At 31.6% G+C, this 19,717-nt stretch overlaps 1 protein-coding gene across 1 annotated transcript in view; it reads right to left on the bottom strand.

Annotated features, from left to right (window-relative positions):
• Positions 1-990: 990 nt before the first annotated feature.
• Positions 991-19,717, bottom strand: part of LOC105344080 (macrophage mannose receptor 1) — a 50,680-nt gene continuing 31,953 nt past the window's right edge. The window contains exons 27-38 of the mRNA XM_034469008.2: positions 7,362-7,426; positions 6,936-7,042; positions 6,602-6,748; positions 6,268-6,378; positions 5,969-6,153; positions 5,599-5,707; positions 5,005-5,246; positions 4,246-4,414; positions 3,668-3,931; positions 3,141-3,314; positions 1,833-1,967; positions 991-1,577 (exon numbers count right to left, since the gene is read on the bottom strand). Of these exons, the coding sequence (XP_034324899.2) occupies positions 1,396-1,577; positions 1,833-1,967; positions 3,141-3,314; positions 3,668-3,931; positions 4,246-4,414; positions 5,005-5,246; positions 5,599-5,707; positions 5,969-6,153; positions 6,268-6,378; positions 6,602-6,748; positions 6,936-7,042; positions 7,362-7,426 (1,890 nt within the window). The 3' untranslated portion in view covers positions 991-1,395. The remainder of the gene's footprint in view (positions 1,578-1,832; positions 1,968-3,140; positions 3,315-3,667; positions 3,932-4,245; positions 4,415-5,004; positions 5,247-5,598; positions 5,708-5,968; positions 6,154-6,267; positions 6,379-6,601; positions 6,749-6,935; positions 7,043-7,361; positions 7,427-19,717) is intronic.

Below are 19,717 nucleotides of genomic sequence, written 5' to 3'. Positions count from 1 at the left end.
TCCTGTCAGTTTCAGTCGCCGTATGTTTCGACCAATCGCTAAACGGGGCGTGTAGATTTCAGTTCTGCAGTTTCTTTAGAGCTATGAATTAACTTAGTTTTTGTAAGAAATACAGGGAATCATACTTGGTAGATATAAATATTTAAACAATAAAATGCTTTCTTTGATGATTCATTCGGGATATGAAGGTAGCGACATTGCAGAAAAAATACATAACCCGCGTTAATGTACACAAGTACGTTAGCTAAAAGAAACAGCCAAATTGTCTCCTGTGAGACTTTGAGTCTGACATCATTAAGTCGCTGTAGGTTTCTACCAATCGATAAAAAGGGCGTGTCAATGTTTAGTCCTGTCAGTTTCTTATAAGTTTTAGCCGCTGAAGATTTCGACGAATAGATAAACAGGGCTTGTAGATTTCAGTCCGGCTGTTTCTATAGAGCTATGAATTAACTATTAGTTTCCGTAAGAAATAGAGGGAATAATACTTGGTAGATTTAAATTTAATGTTTTAAACCAGAATTTTATATTAAATTTTAAAATATTATGAGAGTAGCATCCTGACTGCAAATAAAAATTGTCATAATGTGTTTGTGAATAAAAACGACGATTGGATTATATTGGTAATTCAGTTAACAATTTCAGAACAATGTCAACTATTAAAATAAATACATTTGTTAATGATTTAGAAGAATTATTATTGTTACTAATCGATAAAACAAAAAGTAATAATAATGTCAAGGGTTTTCAATGGACAAAGGGTAAGTAAACATAAATGAAATTATAAGATTTGAAACATCTTATTTTTTTTCTTATCGATCATACCTGCATATGGGATACAAATGAAAATTATTATAACCGCTTATTGTTTTCGTCAATTTTTGTTCGTAAGTAGCAGCCTGATGCAAGCACTAGTGCCTCTGCTATGTTTTCAATGCTATGAGTCTGTTGGTCAAACCATAGGTGGTTTTATAAAATAAAAACACATTAAGCCAACTTTGTTTTTTTTTAGTTAAAATCATACAGTATCTTTTTATGACAACAGTATAAAAATATATTTCTCAATATTTTACATTACAAAACAACAAAGTTTATGGCAGAAACAAATCATATTACGTAGCATAAATAAGACACAATCGCAACGAAATCATGTCATCATCGTGAACGTGTTAATTTCAAAATCTTGAGTAAGAGAACAAACCATGCACTATTATATATAAAATTGAAATCGACGTTAAAAAAAAAACAACCATATTGAATATACAAACAAAATATTTTCTTTGTTTCATTGTATAAAACATCAAATACATCATTCAAAATTACAGAAAAATAAAGAAAGCACAAAATTAAGACATTATCGTACTATACTATATTATCAAGAAAGGGCAATATTTCAAATTAGTAAGATTCGTCGATATCTCGACGATACATAGCATTTGAAAATCCCAAACTCATTCTTGGATACCACCGATACTTTTTCTTATACGTCACAAATATAATCACCGCTATGATCAATATAATAAGGATAGACACACCCACTGACACGCCCACAACAGCACTTGTATTATTTGTTTTCTGATCTAAAATGGAAAGCAAAACTCGGTTATGTAATAATTAAATCCACAAATCAAGTTATAGGCAAAAACATTATATCTATTATTTTATCATTTGTCACTTAAAACTTTACTATCAATGAATAAGATATGCATTTGAATAGTAAAATTATATGATTTTCCTTTTCAAATGACTATATGTTTAATACAACACGTGCACATAATGCGTATTTTGTTACACATTTTTATTTTTAAAACATTTAATAATGTTGTAGATCGTACCTTTTGATTGGTTCAAAGGCGACTGACGGTTGCTTTCAACACTCTCTCTGTACATTTGATTATTTTGAAAATGGGAATTTGATTCATTAGACTTCCCAGAATTGTCCCTGATGGTTTTCAGATCTGAGAAGGATCCTATATTTGAAGGACAAAAAAAATAATTTATTTCTTTAGATGAATGGACTTTAAATTGTACATAAGTGAGAACAAGCAAAAATACCTGTAAATTTTTATCCTGTGATAGCTTCCATGATAATAAAAAAGAGCACTTAAATTAGAAATACATTAAGGGTGCATGGTCATGACATGATTTGATATGACTTGAAAATATTCAAAATCTGAATTAAAATTCGAATGTTAAATGCAAAGTGCATTGTATGATACATGTAGTACCATTCTCTTCTACGATAATTTTCCTATAAAATAAAATAACGACATATCTCTTTTTTGCATAAACAGCGCTCAAACAATGTACGTGTTCTCCGACTGGAAAAGTCGTAACACGATATGAACTAGTCTCGGGCAGAATACGTGCGCGTCATTTGATTGCTTATCACGAATATGGTTTTAGGAAACTCAAAATGTTGCGGATTAAGGATGGGGCATGCCATACATGATTTTGAACAGAAAATTATAGCTGAAGAGAATGATTCTAGAAATTGTTCGTTGATTTTCCGTTGAAAGCAAAAATGATCGCAATCCACTGAGAGATACTCTACAGAATTCACCAAGATACCTTGCGTAATCACTATAATTTAAAGTAAACTTTATCACAGAAACAAATGCCTGTGATATACATGTATAAAATTTGAGAAACCCAGGAGAAAAGACAAATATCAATCTTTAATATAGTTTGACCTATTAAACACATTATAGGTTGTTCGGGATCTATATTTACTAGGAAACTTTTCAAATCCTGTCAATTTTTAAGCTAGAACTTTTCGGTTGAAGCAGATCTGGTGGGTAAAATATTGATCATCCACCATTTTCATGAAGCCCTTTAACTTACCTTAAAATTGTTTCATACCAAACTTTGTCAAGATAGGTCAATTATTGTTCCGAAAGATGATGATGTTTAAACCATATCGACGAACGATAACAACAGATGAGAACTGGTGACGGTATTCAACTTGGGGGTTCAAAGAGATACCGTAAAGCTATCTCATGATTATTTTGTTAACTTTTTAAAACCCTGGATTCGCTGTGTGTTAATTTGTGTGACTTCATAATAGAATCCATTTTAAGATACTACGAAATGCCATTATAGGAACTTGATGAATATGACACTCATTAATAAAATGTCTTTACCGTAATGCTTGCAAATAAAAGCATATTCATTGCTGCAAGAATCATCATGCCAGAAACCGCTTGTGTCCATATAAACACAACCTTCGTCACTGTTAAGGATATTTTCACTGGGCTCGAAATCCCCCCAGTTGGTGTAGCTAACTTCCTCTCCTGATGACCAATACCAATAAACTCCTATTTGAACAAAGGTAGAGGTAATGAAAAAAATTCTGGATATTATGTAAATTAAAAATTGCACACTTTCTACATTTTGTCGCAATAGAACTCTACCAATCTTTTATTTATCCACGAGACTTGTATACAATATAATTTACGTACTAGTAATCAAACCCTTTAAATAACCACTTGAGCTTGTACAGATTCGATTTTTTCCTTGTAACCACCACTGAATATTTATTTTTTTCATTTAAGAAAAGAATTTAGTTTGTTAAAAAAATCAAGATGTCTCATTTAGTTAATTCTTTAGTTTGTTAAAAAATCAAGATGTCTCATTTAGTTAATTCAAGTGAATTTCATGTCATGCTTACCTCTTTGAAACATATCTGACGCCTTTCGGACATTGGTTAATCCAATCCAAACGATGGTCTGTGCCATTCTAGCTACTATAGTTTGAAGTGTTTCTAGCTCTTTTGCTGAGTGGATGCTAACCAAGTCCATGCCATGACTTTTACATTTTTGATGAGCATCTTTCCAAGAATTTTTCTCTTGATTTTGTACGTAATAACAGGCGCCGTCATATGCTATTCCGAACAACGGCATACATTTCGGAGGAGAACGTATTTCTGCTTTAACTAGCAAAAAAAACCCCATCATATATCGCGGTGGATAAAGTTTCCCAAATTGCCATTTTTATTGTAAACAGTTTTTAATCTGTTCTAGTCTATTTCATACTGAATATATTACAATCTAATATTAATAATAATAAATGAAATAATCTAATAAATATTCATGGCCATTCTAGACGTTCCGATTTGAAGATATATGCTAAAGTAATTTGTATCATAATAATACGCACTAATATTAAAAAATGGGCAGTGACAATGCAATCAAAAACCAATATCAAACTTTCAAATTTATAAAGAATTGAGCATCTCTAGAAAATTACCTGAACTGACTTCACAAAGATAAGGATATTCTTTGGTGCAAGGGACATCCATCCACATCCCATTGAGGGATATGACACATTCTTCGTTGGGTTGTTGTGATGGTTCCGAGTCGTTCCAATGACTAAACAAGTAAGGATTTCCATCGGTCCATCTGTACAGAACTGTATCCTGTGTGGTCATATATATAATTCTAATCAGTTTCCAAATTCATCGTATATATATAATTATACTTTAACTCAAAACGAAATTTTGAATTTTTGACTCAAATTAACTTTATGTATTGCATACTTCATTTCATTATCAAAAATCATAAACAATACATCCATACAATGTAAACGAGTTTCATTTATTTTCAGTCATATTTTTATGTTTATTAAAAAATACGAAGGAAAGGAATAAGTTACGTTGAAAATTGTTATTTTAATAATGGATTATTGTAAAATATGCTCATTCGAATCAAAACCCAGACATCCCTTGACAGTTTTTGATCCAAACATTAATTAGCTTTAATTACATCTAGAAATTTCTTCGCAATAACACAGAGATATCAAAGATTCATAATTTTTGTTTTGGATATTTGCAAAAAAGATATAAATAAAATTTAAAAAAAAAAAGAAGGAATTTCTTCTCATTTTTATGATAAACTGAAAGCTTCAAAAAGAGATAAGAAATATGTCAAAAAGAAAGAATTGATTTCTTGTCTCGTTTTTAAAAAATCAAATCTTTATATTAAATTTTCCAAAAAAGAACATGCTTACATTAGAACGTCTAAGTCCAATCCAGTGACTGGTTAAATTGACTTGAGCTGTCATTCCTCGTACAAAGCCATACTCATAGACAGACGTTACTGATACTAATCTACCATTACTGTGTCTTTGACAGTTTTTCTGTGCACTGTCAAAGTTTTCGGGGACAGCATGAAACATATAACAACTCTTTCCAAATTGTTCATAGTCAGGTGGACACACACTGTCTCTCTTGGCATATGATATTGAAGAATCTGTCAACAAATATTTGAATGTCAGTTTATATTTCATTTATAACATATCGTAACGAATTATTTAAAAAAAATAATAGGTAAAACTGGTTTTACTTTTTAACAGAATGATGTACAGTGTATTTCAAATGCACCTATCCCATGCCGTTTTGCGCAACTACTTAGTAAGGTTAATATTAGTTGTTTAACACATTTTCATTTCGTCTTTTCGTCGAATTCACATTATAAACTTTATATAAATTTACTTTATCTTGAAAACTGTTAGTAGACTATGATGTACGAAAACTAGTGCCCAGGAATATTTAATAAAAAAAGCAATACATGTACTGGAAAAAGAGTTTACAAAAAGTCTTGCCTTTTTGTTTTTCGCAAATGAAAAATGCATTGTTTTCAGAACAGCTTTTAACGTTCCATCTCCCTATTCTACTGCCGACGGTGCCTGTATACATCTGAACGCAATCCTCCTAAAACAAACAATATGATATGTTTTAAAATACGTGATGTCTGTTGTAGAACATATTAAGCATAAAATACGTGATGTCTGTTGTAGAACATATTAAGCATAAAAGACATGATGTCGATGAATTCCCTTTGCATAATTAAAGAATTAGAGAGAACAAAGGCAAAATAGATCGGATTTAAGCATCCAGCACTAAAATTAAGATTTCTATACAAAAAGATGTACAGTTTTCCAAAGATGCAATCTTGATGAAAGAAATTACTACCTTATACTGCAGGCTTCCTCGTAATTCTAAAGGTTGAACTCGCTGCTGCGATTTTGGTTGATTCCTATCCCAGTTTGTAAACAGCAAAGGCTTGTTGTTTTGGTTCCGGAATGTTTCTCCCTCCAATCTATTTAGATCAATCCATAATCCAGGCGTTTTCAGATTGACCAAACTCAATATATAATCTTTAATAATAAAAAAAAAAAACCCAGCTAAACAATAATCTATGTGCGTGAATCTGATACGTCGAGTGATTAGAAAATAATGCAACGATGTATCTATAAATCGTATAATGGTACCTTGTTCCAGTTGATTTTGTATGGCTAACAGGGAACCTCCTAATGAGTTGCAAGTGCTATTAGCAGTTTTCCAGGTTGTTTGTGTTTCATTCAATAGATAGCATTTATTATCTGTAGGAAACAGATAAACAGTTTACATCATACTGTAAAATTGATTTTATTAAATAAAACCTTTTTAAAATGAAAGGTGTGTGCGCTAAAATTTAATTGCACCAATGTATTGACACTTGCGTTTTCGCTAAAATATGTATGCGCAAAATTTTCCCGTTTTACAGTATCACTGCTGAATAAAATCAAAATATGATGCACAGATTATATTTCAATTAGTACTCACTTATAGGCGAGGAAACATATGGTAAGGGACAACCACCAACAATAAATTCAGATTTTACAACAACAGAAGATGGCGACTTCTTCAATGAAGTTTCTTTTTTACAAATAAATCCTCTTTCGGTAAGACAGTTCCTATTCTCCCATTTTCCTGCAAAATTATTTTCGATTACACAATTTCAAAATATATAAATCTACACCCTGCAATGCTGGAAGTGTTCACAGTTTTAACAAAAAATCACTTTAAACAAATACTTATAGGATTAATTCTTTTCTCTTTGCAAAAAGGATGATAATTTTCCTTGCACTATTGAGAATTGTTGGCTTTTAAACTTTACCTTCAATGCTAAATAGAACGGTACAGTCTCTACTTCTTTGACTTGTGGTCAATTCGTTGTTTCTCCAGTAGGCAAAGTCAAGGGAAGAATTGTCCGACCACTGCCATCTAAACACATTAAAATAAATAAATTAATATGTTTGTCGATCACAATATTTTGGACATGGGATAATAACTGTGTATATTGATAACGAATATGGGCTTCATCTGTTTATTTTTACATAGGTTCGATTAAATTAGAAACAATTTCAATAACAACATTAATTGATAATCATTACAGACATAGCTTTTTATATCGATAACCAATACTTGTAAATATACCATAATCAGTGTAAGATACTCTTTTTGTCAGAAAAGCAAATGTATATTCTAATATTAAAAGAGTAAGTATCATATTGTCATAAAATGCTAAAGCAAAAACAATTACCTTTCAATTCCACGTTCTCTAACTTTTCTTAGTCCAATCCATAATTCATTTTCAAAATCATAATTCTAGAAGAAAATATCAAATGTTCATGAAACACAATGAAAGATTTTGTAACTTCAACCATAAAAATGAAATGTATATATTTCCATTATTAATTAACAGTGCGACATTTAAGTCCGGACATGACAAGATCCGGGCTTTTCGCTACCATTTCCGTTGGACATAGCTTACTTTTGTTCATATATCTTGGTGGGACATTTTACTTTGATCCTATCATGTCAGCATGAATGTACACATTGCTCTAGTTTCCTTATAATTGTCTCTCAAATATCAAAATCCCATGGGATTTTGGTGGGATTTTTCATCCCATCTCAAACCCCACCAAAATCCCATGGGAGAAAAAAATCTTTGTGGGATATAAACTCCCGTAGGATTTTTTCTCCCATCTTTGGTGTTGATAGGATAATTAATCCTATAAAAGGCTTTTATAGGATTTAAAATCCTATGAATGACCATGTTGGGATATTTTATCCCAGAGGATAAAAAGTCCTCTAAATACATCATCTTGATTGATTGTATGTTGGGGTTAACTAAACACTTATGATTCAATTGTCTGATCATATAGTCTAGTAAAACCAATATTCAAACAACCAATGTATTAATTTATTAGATAATGTCATTATATCCATCTAATGAATTACACATGCTAAATTATATGTACCATCAATAACATATTCTTCTTGAAATGACTTAATAGAGCTTATAACAATAAGATTTAACAAATTCTGAGAAAATAAATACCAAAAATTACCAATTCTATTGAATATTAATAAAAATATTTCTGTTTATGTAAACCTATAAACTCTTACTTTTCACTGCTGCAAGGAGACTCATTTTTGTTTTCAATTTTGATTTGATACTGTACATCAGGTGAACCGGCATGACCCAAGGAACAAGAATATATATGATTTATGGGCGGGGATCTCAACTGTTTTCAAGATATTTGGGCACTTCCTGTTCAAAGGGGGGGGGGGGGGTCATGACCACCCTTGGGGCCCATGACCTATATACTATTTGATGCTCCTTGACACAAGGAACAAGAATTTATTTGGTTTAGGGGTGGGGATCTCAACCGTTTTCGAGATATTTGGACACTTCCTGTTCAATGGGGGCCAGGACAACCCCAAGGGCCCATAACCTACATACCATTTGATGCCCCTTAACACAAAGAACAAGAATATAAGTAGTTTGGGGTTGGGGATCTCATAGGAATTTAATGAGATATTTAAATTAGGGCACTTCCTGTTTCAGGGGTAGACGGAACCACCCCCATATGGCCATAACCTATATACCATATGATGCCCCATTGCACAAGGAACAAGAATCTATATGGTTTAGGGGTGAGGAGTCACGGTTTTTTAAATATTAAGTAATTTCCCAAACCTCGGGGTTGGGGAATATATATAGTCCCCAGAGATCATATCTATAATGTACCATGTATTGACCATAATTAACACTCAATATATTTAGCATTTGAAAAATCCATGTCAATATCTTTAACGGTTTTCAAGTGATAACCATTTACAATATAGTGTATAATTTTCCCCTACGGATTCAGTGTTAGACCCCACCCCTATTTGACCCCCAAAACTATGGTTGCCCAACCCCAATTTAAAAACAAAAAATTTAAATTTTAAAACAGGGTATGCAGGCCTATCATATTCTAGATCTAGAGTTGTGTACAACTCTGTTCATGCAGCCATCTCTGAGAAAAGTGATGGACAAGTTCAGAGGCAAGAAAGAAGAAAAAGAAGAAACCGCTAGCTGTCAAAAACAATGTCTCCAAACTTCTTTTGGGAGACTTGATTACAAAAGGTACAATGTAAACAATTATTTTTATATACATACAGAAGGAGAGTTTATTAATACTCCCTCTTCGGTTACATGTGTAGAATGGCCACCACTTGAGTAAAATTTGGCCTACCCAGAAAGTTGGAATTTCCTATTCTGATGACAATTTATAGGCTTAAGTTAATTACTGAGATAAAAATAAATTAATACTTTTAAAACAGTTTTTATCAATTTAATCATTAAATTTATAGATCTGCAGTGAAGTTGCTCTCTGGTTTTATGAAATACCAATAAGAAACCTGACAAATTATAAACCCATTTTTTTTTTTAAAGAATATGTTTCTTTCAAATGTAATACAAATGTAATTACATGTAAACAAATGTAGTTATTATAGTATCAACCTTAAAAACCCAAGTGTATGTATCCTGTGCAAAAGTGATATTTAAGATGTTTTTACATTAGTTAAAAAATCATCTCCCTTCTTTCATTACGTATACATGTATGATATGAAAAGGTACACTTGACCTTCAAATAACATCTAGCTACTATAATTACGGTACTACTATTGAAACGAACAAGAATCAACATATTTTTACCCTTTTATTGTAAATATATATGCGTCAAAAATGTAGAAATACATGTAAAAATTGAACATTTTTCATGAAATTCTTATATATATATCCATCTCCAGCGTAACCCTGGTGTGTTTTAATTTTATTTAAATTAAAGGTAGGTATATCATACTTGCAGGTCCTACTGTTTATCAAAAGGAGACTAGAAACCAGAATAGATAAGATATTCACTAAATATGATTGTTAACTTCCATTTTCATGGAAACAAAAAAAAAAAACACATGCAGGATGGCATGTCTAGTTGTGAATAAAAATGCTACAAATCATCCAATTTACAAAAAAAGAGCAATTTCTTAGCATCAGTGATGATTATTTCAAATATGTGTAAGAAATGACCCAAGAAAATTGCAACAAGTTTCATAATATTAGGTAAAATATTTCAAACTATAAATGCTTTTTCTGACAATCAAAATACGGGGAGTGTAATACATGTAAGAGTATTTCTAAGTGATTTGATGCTTTTATCATGGTAATATTATGTAGATGTATGTAGTACTGAATAAGGTTTCTTATTCAAGGAGGTTGAACAACAATTGATGTTTAAAAGATTAAGTTAATATGTTTTACTAAAGGAGAGCCCCATGAATCTGTGTTAAATAGAGGAGTGGGGAAATGGTAGGTTCACTTAAATGGCTATATTTTTCTTAAACCTCAATGGAATTGGCAATATAATGCATATTTTTTCTCAGAATTGCATAAGCTTTCTAATTTCATCTTTTCATAGAATTTTTGTGTAAATTAAAGAGAGCAAGTCAGACAGTTTTGAATAATAATGGGAGTAACTCCCTCCTAAATTATTATTTTTTTTTAAATAAAATATGTTTAAAGATATTAATTGTTCCTCTTGAGTTGGGAATTGTAACTTATTTTAAAAAAGTGTTCATCCCACAGGTACTTAATTAATACTAAGGAAGTTTTTGTCCCATGCTTTTCCTTTATGAAAAAAGTCATTGCCCCATGCCTGTTAAATGAACTGGGTCCTATCATTGTGATAAATTTAAGGTTCTCAAAAATTATTGCTAATACAGCCTCAAAATATTAGATTTGCTCATCTGACTTATATTGGAATCATTATTATATGATTGACATTTATTAGTCAAGATTGTTTTAAAATATTTACTGAATGGCGGATCAGAGGCTAGAACCCATTAATTTCTTAAATAACATTTATTTATCATGCAGTTGTATTATGTTGGTCTCAGTGGTACTTTTATGGATATTGTGAGGTTATACTACAAACACTTAAATGTTTATTCAATAGTTATGTTACATATTAAATTTTTCCTAATACTCTACTCAACAATGCTCAATGAGCTTAAATAAAGCTCTGAATACATACCAGGTACATGTATTTTTAACCAGTGAACCCTAATGTTCAACAACTCTCTCTCTCTCTCTCTCTCTCTCTCTCTCTCTCTCTCCCCTAATGAATGATTTTGGTTTGTTTCAAAGTTAATTATGAACATGATTATATATACCGGGTATGTTCTAGCTCTTTCTCTCTCTCTCTCTCTCTCTGAAAGTTTTTGGCCATAGGTTTTAAAGGATTAATTCTGATTTTTAACTTGCAGTTACCTACATGTAGTACTTAATTATTTCTGATCGACTTCTTCTATTCATTGACAAGATGTTTTAGTAACTAAAAGCCTTGTATTTATGTTACTCATTATTTACTGAAGTTGTTGTCTTTCTGGGCAGTCATATGGTATATCAAGTACATAAATTGTTGTTTGACAATACACGTATTAAAATGTACATGTAGTAGTGTGACAAGGACTATTCATAAAAGCACAATGTCTATTCTAGATGATGTAGATATACTAGCTGGCAACCTATGAAAATATGCCCCCATGTACTTCATGTATATATTAACTCATTTTATTAGCAAACAGCCGTTAGAACATGAACTAAGATGGCAAATGGATATATCCACATTAAATACTCCTAAATTAAGAACATACAAACTATCAAAGGAAAATGTTTGCCTAGAAAATAACATCTCAATGAACATTCCTAAACATATTGTTAGCTAGATCAACAATGGCACAGTTTCGGTGTGGGGTATATAGTCCTAATACTACCCCTGAAAATAGAGACTGCACAATTTCAGGGTGAACTTGTCTAGACTCAGAGTGCACATGAAAACTCTGTAGACAAAATACATGTAGAGGACACATTCCAATTTCTTCTAAAATGAACTTAGATTACAATCTCAGAAAAAAACTATATCAAATTGTTATTTTTCCAAATAATCTCTCTAATTTCTCTAGTTTCTAAATTCAAACTCTCATTTGTAATTTTCCAAGACAAGCTGCAAATTTTATTCATTCTGCATTTTAATTAAGACAAATTAAGTTCTTGCCCATGCATAAAATCATAACTTAGTGTTAACAGTGACTTATCATAGGTCCAATGGGCAGGTGTTTGATTTATGTAATTGTATACTACTCAGTTGTAAATTAAAGATACACATGTCACAAAAATAAATGATTTACTTACTTACATATAACTTAAATCATTCAACGGACTTATATAAAAATTGGTAAGACTATCTTAGATGACCAGCTCATTCAATTAAGTTATTCAAGTTTTTACAATCATCATATGGTATATGATATATATTACATCAAATTAATAATTTTTGTTAAAAATATGCTTTGCATAAAGACATTAATAATTGATAATTTTATACACATGTATAATATTTTGGGAAGAATATAAGTTGACATATTAGTTTACTTTGTAATAGGAGTAGTAAAATAATTTGACTATAACGACAGAAACGGGTCCTGAAAAAAGTCTCCACCCTCCCCCCTCCCCCCCCCCCCCAATGAGAGAATGCAACAGTGCACAGTCTATAATAGACATGATGCCAGACTATATAATGTTTTTTAAAATGTTGCCAATTGTACTAATGACAAAATTGAAATATGGATCTGTTCATATTACTTATAAATATTTCCTTAAAATGAAAACAATACAAGTGTAGTTACAAAACTGTATTTAAACTTTATCAATATAGATCAATGCATATATAGTTTGGTGAATGCAATGATTTGTATTACATTGACTATATATGATAATCTACTCTTTCAACATTTTATTACTTGCACATTCATTTTATTTATAATATCATTTTAATTACTTTAAATATTGTGTTGAAGTCAATTACAAATAAGCTTTACATGTGCCAGCTGTTTACATGTAGCATTAAAAGTCTTTGTTGTGTTCATTATGAATTTCTCATAGATAAGTCAACTGACCAAGGAGACACATTCTGTGTATACCTAATTACTATCCCATTGTCCTAAAGCATCTACCAATTCACATGGTAGTATCTACAGGTGTCAGTCTGTGTATATTAATTAGCACCCTATTGTTCTACAAAGAATGGAGATATACACGTGTAAGACACGTGCGAGCAGATACCAGATTGAACAGAAGCACGTGACACAGGTGAACTCGCTGTAGGCTAAAATTGGATGAAGAAAATAATTAAGAACATACATGTACTTACTGCTCATGATAGCAAAATTATTCCCCTCGTTTGTCTTCACTCCACTTCCGAGTTTTGGAAACTGGCTGTGAACCAGTATATCAAGTTGCATGATAAAATGGAAATTTGGCACATACAAGGAGTGAATTGTGAATCTTTATATTAATTTTGTTTTTTCATCCATTTTTAAGGTTCTGCGTTCTTATTTTTTTTTTTTTTACTGGAAGTTCAGAAGCGAGAAATTTTTACCGAACACTTATCATTAAGGTCTTCCGTCTCTACGAAATCAAACACGGTTTTTATTACGTGAATGTAAACATTATTAACCAACTTTTATTCGTTACTATCAATAATAATGAATTTTTGAATTAATTAATCAGATAGCTTTTGGCATAAGATATTTATGTGGATCAATGCGACATATATCATTTTAAGTAAATTGGTAGTTTTCTTGCCAGTGAGACACCAGCGTCCCTGGTTTTGCTAAGCCCGTTACAATTCCATCCCGAAACGAAGATTATTATATTCACATTTTGCCAATCAATACAAATGTGCGTAAGTTTTAAAACACTGTTAATTATCGGGCTTCTTAACATGTATTAAACGGGATGCCACAAATTTGGGCTGATCATTCAATTAAATTATTTCGTGTAAAACCAAGTTAAATGCAATACATGCATGATTTAGAGAATCATTTTCAAGAATGAACAAGTGCTTCGGCTATAATAAAAAAAATATAATTGGTTTCTAATTAGAACATATAAATGATAACGAATTTCAAAGCTAATGCTAAGCTGAGTATCAAACCGGCAGTGACAAAACGCGTATCATTGACCGGACGGACCCCCTTGAAAATTTAAATTAACATAAAAAAATATCGAAAATATGCCTCTGACCTCCTGGCAAACTAAAATGTCACTCCGAACCCCCCCCCCCCCCCACCTCCCCAAGGAAATAAAGCTGGATCGGTGCATTCCATGTCAGGCGGTGATATACATAAATGTCCCTGGTATTACTATAAAACATCAACAAGTAATTATTCAAATTTTGAATAAAGAACCATAACAAGGGGTGAAATACTCTCTATTTTTAAGAATATATTATTCCGAAGAAAAAATTAGCTTTACTTTTATTGATTTTCAGTTTTTTTCCTTTTTTAAACGATAGCCTTACCTTATATTTAAAAAAAAAAAATGTTCGTACAAATGAAGCGCGAGTGGCGCAGTGGCTGCGCGGAGGGCGATGTAAGTAGTACTATTGTACTAACGTGGGATCAAATCACGCTCGCGGCACTGATTTTTCTCCAAAATTTCTTCATAACTAATACAAGGTTATAATTGAGAGCAAAATTAATCACAACTTGAGAGAAAACAAAAATCTAGACAAAAACACTGACTTGTGTGCTGTGTACACCATGACCTTCTCGATATACATGTACATGCATAACGACATGAATATTAAATATACACAGATAAACAAAGCAAATTATAGGAATTGGTGAATAATATATTTACTTATTCAGCATCACAAATAAAGCTCTATGAAATGGAGTATTTTTGGCATGAATGCTAGCAGTTTGATATTATAGAAAATTATTTGTTGTACTTACATAATATAACTATAATTAAGGCGACATATTTAACATTATTTTATTAATTTGCTTATTCAACATGCGGAAGAGAGGTTATGAGATCAACAGGAAGTAATTACCTTAAAAAGCATTACAAAATAAATTCGATTTTGCAGTCAAAAATTTAAAAAATTGATATAGCTCTGATGTTTTGACGTATCTAGTTATTTAAAGTATTGTAGCTTTAGAAATTTGTATCTGTAATTATTTTGTTACAATCAAGTTTCTTTTTAAAGTATTTTGGCTATTCTCGTCGGCTTTTTTACCGATGATTACGATATCTTAAATGCTTGCATGGGCAGATTGATGTTCATTATTCAGTTGTTGATTACATAATCTCCCTTCACACACGATTGACCTGAGACGATGGCACAGGTAAACTAACGAAGCTACTGCTCCAGACACGTGTGTGTCTGGGGTATGTATACACATGGTACACGAGTCTGGTGAACAAAGAGGAGGTTTCACACCTCTAGACTAGTAAATTGATTTGTGTATAATTAGCTACTCGATTATTGACAGCTAAAACAGAAATCAAATTAGACTGTGTAAAATAAGCATTCATTAGCTAATACACGGGTATAGTCCGTCAATCAGTGGTCAAAAGAATCATGCATGAGACTATCAAAAAGAAACTAATGTTCAAAATATGCCTTAATTGTTACTTATCTTTTAAAAAATGACAAAACTCACAATTCAGCAATTTAAACCTTGTTTAAAAAATGCAATCAAGTAATAATGAAGTAATAATTTCGGAAGTAATTACGTCCCTGGTCTTAATTTCTTGTCCAATAAAGAACACCTTTCTTTCGAGCGCTATAGTCAGCAATTTAACTCCAAATAGCTTAATTAAATTGTTATACTGACACTGAATCATTATTAAAACTGAAAGAAACTTTAACATATCTTGACAAAGGATGTAAATAAGTGTAAAATAAAATTCCATTATCGTATTTTCAAAGAAGTTACGAGACACACTTCATCATGCGGCCATCTTGGACTTTCTCCTTGATCCGTTAATAATACCTCGATTGTTTGTTAAAATGTGCATGCTATTTTGATTGTTATAAGTCCGAAATCGATATTAAAATGAATAATCGGGCAATATTGATGTAATTTCGGGCAGGTAGCATCGTTTTTGACCCCCCCCCCCCCCAAAATAAAAAACGAAGCTACCTGCCTGAAATTACATCGCAGACTCATCCAAAAAATCTTGACAAGCAAACAAAAAAAAATAAAAAAAAATAAAGGGGACATTGAAAATCTTCTATATCTTTATCCGTGGGGGAGGGCGGGAGCTGGTGTGGTATATATCTGTTACTTCAATTTCACTCTTAATTTCCTTAATTAATACTTACATACTCCCCCAAAAATGAGAGGGGGGAGGCTCCATGATAATTAAATTTTTTATATGTAAACATGGTAAATGCAAGCCCCCCCCCCCCCCCGACTGATGCTTCGTGCCTGAATTTTATGTCTCATACGAGGAATAGACCCCCACGTCACCTTTTACAAAACATATAAATTTATCAATATCATTATTAATGTCATGAAAAAACATCCGAAAAATGTTTTAAAAATAGGTTTCTTATAACAATAGTGCCTTGATTGATTGTCAATTTGCTACATAGAATACACATGTGATGCAAAATGTGTCACAATTATTTGACTAAATTCATGAAGCAAACGTTAACAAGTTTCCGAATTCGGCATTTTTGTTCGATAAAATATGGGTTTAAACTCAAACAACAGTATATTTAGTCATTCAGTGTTGATAAGGAAATTAAAAAAAAAATGTTCAGATATCGAAAAAGCAACGCAAGAAAACAAACAGTTATCATACGATATTCTTGTTTCTCATAATTATTATAGTAGTTGACCCCGTGACGCCACAGTTCATCCCGCGCCAAATCGGCTTGATTAAAAATCGTTCTGAAGGTGTGAAATCGTGTTTTCCCCAAATATCTCGAAAAGTACTTATGCGACCGCAGTAAAATTTTCAGGATGTTTTTACACATAGATCTCCATTATATCAAAAATTGACCGCACTATACATGTAGGTAGTCTAGATACCGTTTGTCCCTGGTATACTTTAGAGAGAGAGAGAGAGAGAGAGAGAGAGAGAGAGAGAGAGAGAGAGAGAGATTTTTCAAAAAATGAAACATTTGGAAAATGATTAATTCAATTATAATTTAATTTATAAATAGGGAAATAATATTGTAACCAGTAAATTGAATTTTAAACAAAAATTTCACTTTTGTGTTATCCTAGAACCGTACATCGCGGATTTAATTACAGGTAACAAGTCTTAAACATCCGGGGATATAATTACATGTATATACAATACGAACCACCGAGGGGTAAGAATATTAATCAAGGTGACAGTCTGGCAATTTATAATTGTATTGTTTATTGGCTAAATTCAAATGAATTATAAGCTGTTGAAACATATGTACATAATTATAAATATATAATGCTACACTCTATCCAATCAAAATCAAACAGTTCGCTATTGACGTTAAACAATATTCTAAAAAAATATTATTCATACATGTACATTCATAGGAGGAGAGACCCTATAAATCAATAAATCAAATGATTATAATAATGATAATAATAGTAATATTAATAATAATAGTGATAGTAATAATACATCAGTTGGATGTACTAGTTATCCGACATCCCGTTTTTTACCTGCCTCACGCAGAAACATTGCGAGATGGCACAATTGTTTGCGATTATGAATGGCAAGGAGTTGAACTAACTTAAACATTGAAGGACGAGACCAGTAATATTTTTTTAAATACAATACCCGTAGACTTTTATAAAATGGACAGATAAGTATGAAATGGAATTCATCCTCGACTTCACCTAAATTACAATATTTACAGATACGCATCGATCTGACAGTTCCATTATAACGGCCTTGCTCTACCAAAAGCATATGCGATGACAGTCTATATTTTGTTAAAAGGACAACAAGGTTTTCCGGAATATTTTTACTCAAATAAAATTGTAACGAAAAAGTGTCAGGCAGATACTTGTACAATAAACATTTAGAGGATGACTCGAAAAATGCGTCTCTTTCCTGAATAAAAAAATCAGACAACCTCTGCTTTACAATTTTTAAGAAAACATTAGTGTTAGCCACATTTTGTGAAAGCCAGACTTCATGCATACCCAGAGATACTAATAATTCTCTGACATTAAAACACCATGTATTTGGTATCAACTGTGAGACCATTTCCTCATATACATTGCGTAATATACAATTTTCTGTTTTAATCAATTTCAACCAATACTTAATGATACGCAATTTACGTATAATACTCATAGGTAGACGACCTAACTCTGAATAAACCATAAAGTTTGACGTACATTTTTTAACTTTCAAAATTCTTTTACAAAAATTTGTGTGAACTCGTTCTATTTCATCACCAGAATGAAAACCCCATATCTCGGAGCCATAGTTAAGAACGCTAGATACATAGGTGTCAAAAATGCTTAATTTAGTCTCAATATTTAAATAAGTTTCATTACATAGTTTTAGAATACCAAACATACATTTCCTACCCTGCATTGCAATTGTTTTCTGTGTAACATTAAAATTCCCATTAAAATTCAAATTGATTCCTAAATAATTGAAACAATTAACAACCTCAACATGCTTTTGGTCATAGGTCCAAAAATCATTTTTACACATTCTACCCGCATGTCGAAAAACAACTATTTTTGTTTTATCTGTGTTCACACCAATATTCCAATCATTACTAAATTGATACAATTGATTCAACATACCCTGTAGACTCTCCCTTGAATTAGCTATTAACACAGTATCATCAGCATACATTAAAAGAAAAAGCGAAAGGTCTCTGAAGTCAACAGGTTCACAACAACTTCGAATAAGATCCATTTCAAAATCATTAATATATAATGAAAAAAGAAAAGGCGACAAAGCCTCTCCTTGCATAAGTCCAGTTGTTGACGAAAAATAATTTGACAGTTCAGACTTATATCTGACACATGATTTTAACTCACAATAAATATGCTTAATAATACTTAACAACTTTCCCGTGACTCCATTTGTAGCAAGTTTGTATAATAACTTGTTTCTATTCACACTATCAAACGCTTTTCTGTAATCAACAAAACAACAATATAATTTCTTTTTCTTTTTCAAATATAAAGATACTAAACTAGTAAGTGCAAAAATGGCATCTGTGGTACTATGACCTGGCTTAAACCCAAACTGCGCATCGCTTATGATACCATTGTCGTCAGACCAGCGAAGTAATTACGGGTTGATGTTTGCAACATTGCCACCTTTGGTCTTCTGTACTATGTATGTGCATGTATTTTTAAAATACACTTATTTGATCTACTGTTTGCAGGTAATATACACAAGTACAGAAACTCGCTCAAGCTGAGCTCGGTGCAACCAACCTATAGAAATAGCGTTTGTGAAATTTATTAAACTTAGCGACAATTTGAAGTCTTGTTACCTTCTTACATGTATCAAAACAACAACAATCACATTGAAAAAAAAAACCCCCAAACAGTCTCACTTTAATGACTTAATTAAACTACAAAACTTGATACAGTTATTTTAGCATGATTTTGAAGTCAATATAAAACATTTTTTTCCCAAATGTTATATTTTACTCTCTTTTATTTAAAAAAAATCCGTTCAATGGGTAACAATGCGGCGTAGACAATCGCCGTTATTGACGATGTGGTGATGTGGTT

The sequence above is a fragment of the Magallana gigas genome, chromosome 6 (genome assembly GCF_963853765.1).
Source record: "Magallana gigas chromosome 6, xbMagGiga1.1, whole genome shotgun sequence".
NCBI classification, from domain to species: domain Eukaryota; kingdom Metazoa; phylum Mollusca; class Bivalvia; order Ostreida; family Ostreidae; genus Magallana; species Magallana gigas.
Note: the sequence above shows the minus strand (reverse complement) of the source record. Positions and strands in the feature narration are given on the sequence as shown.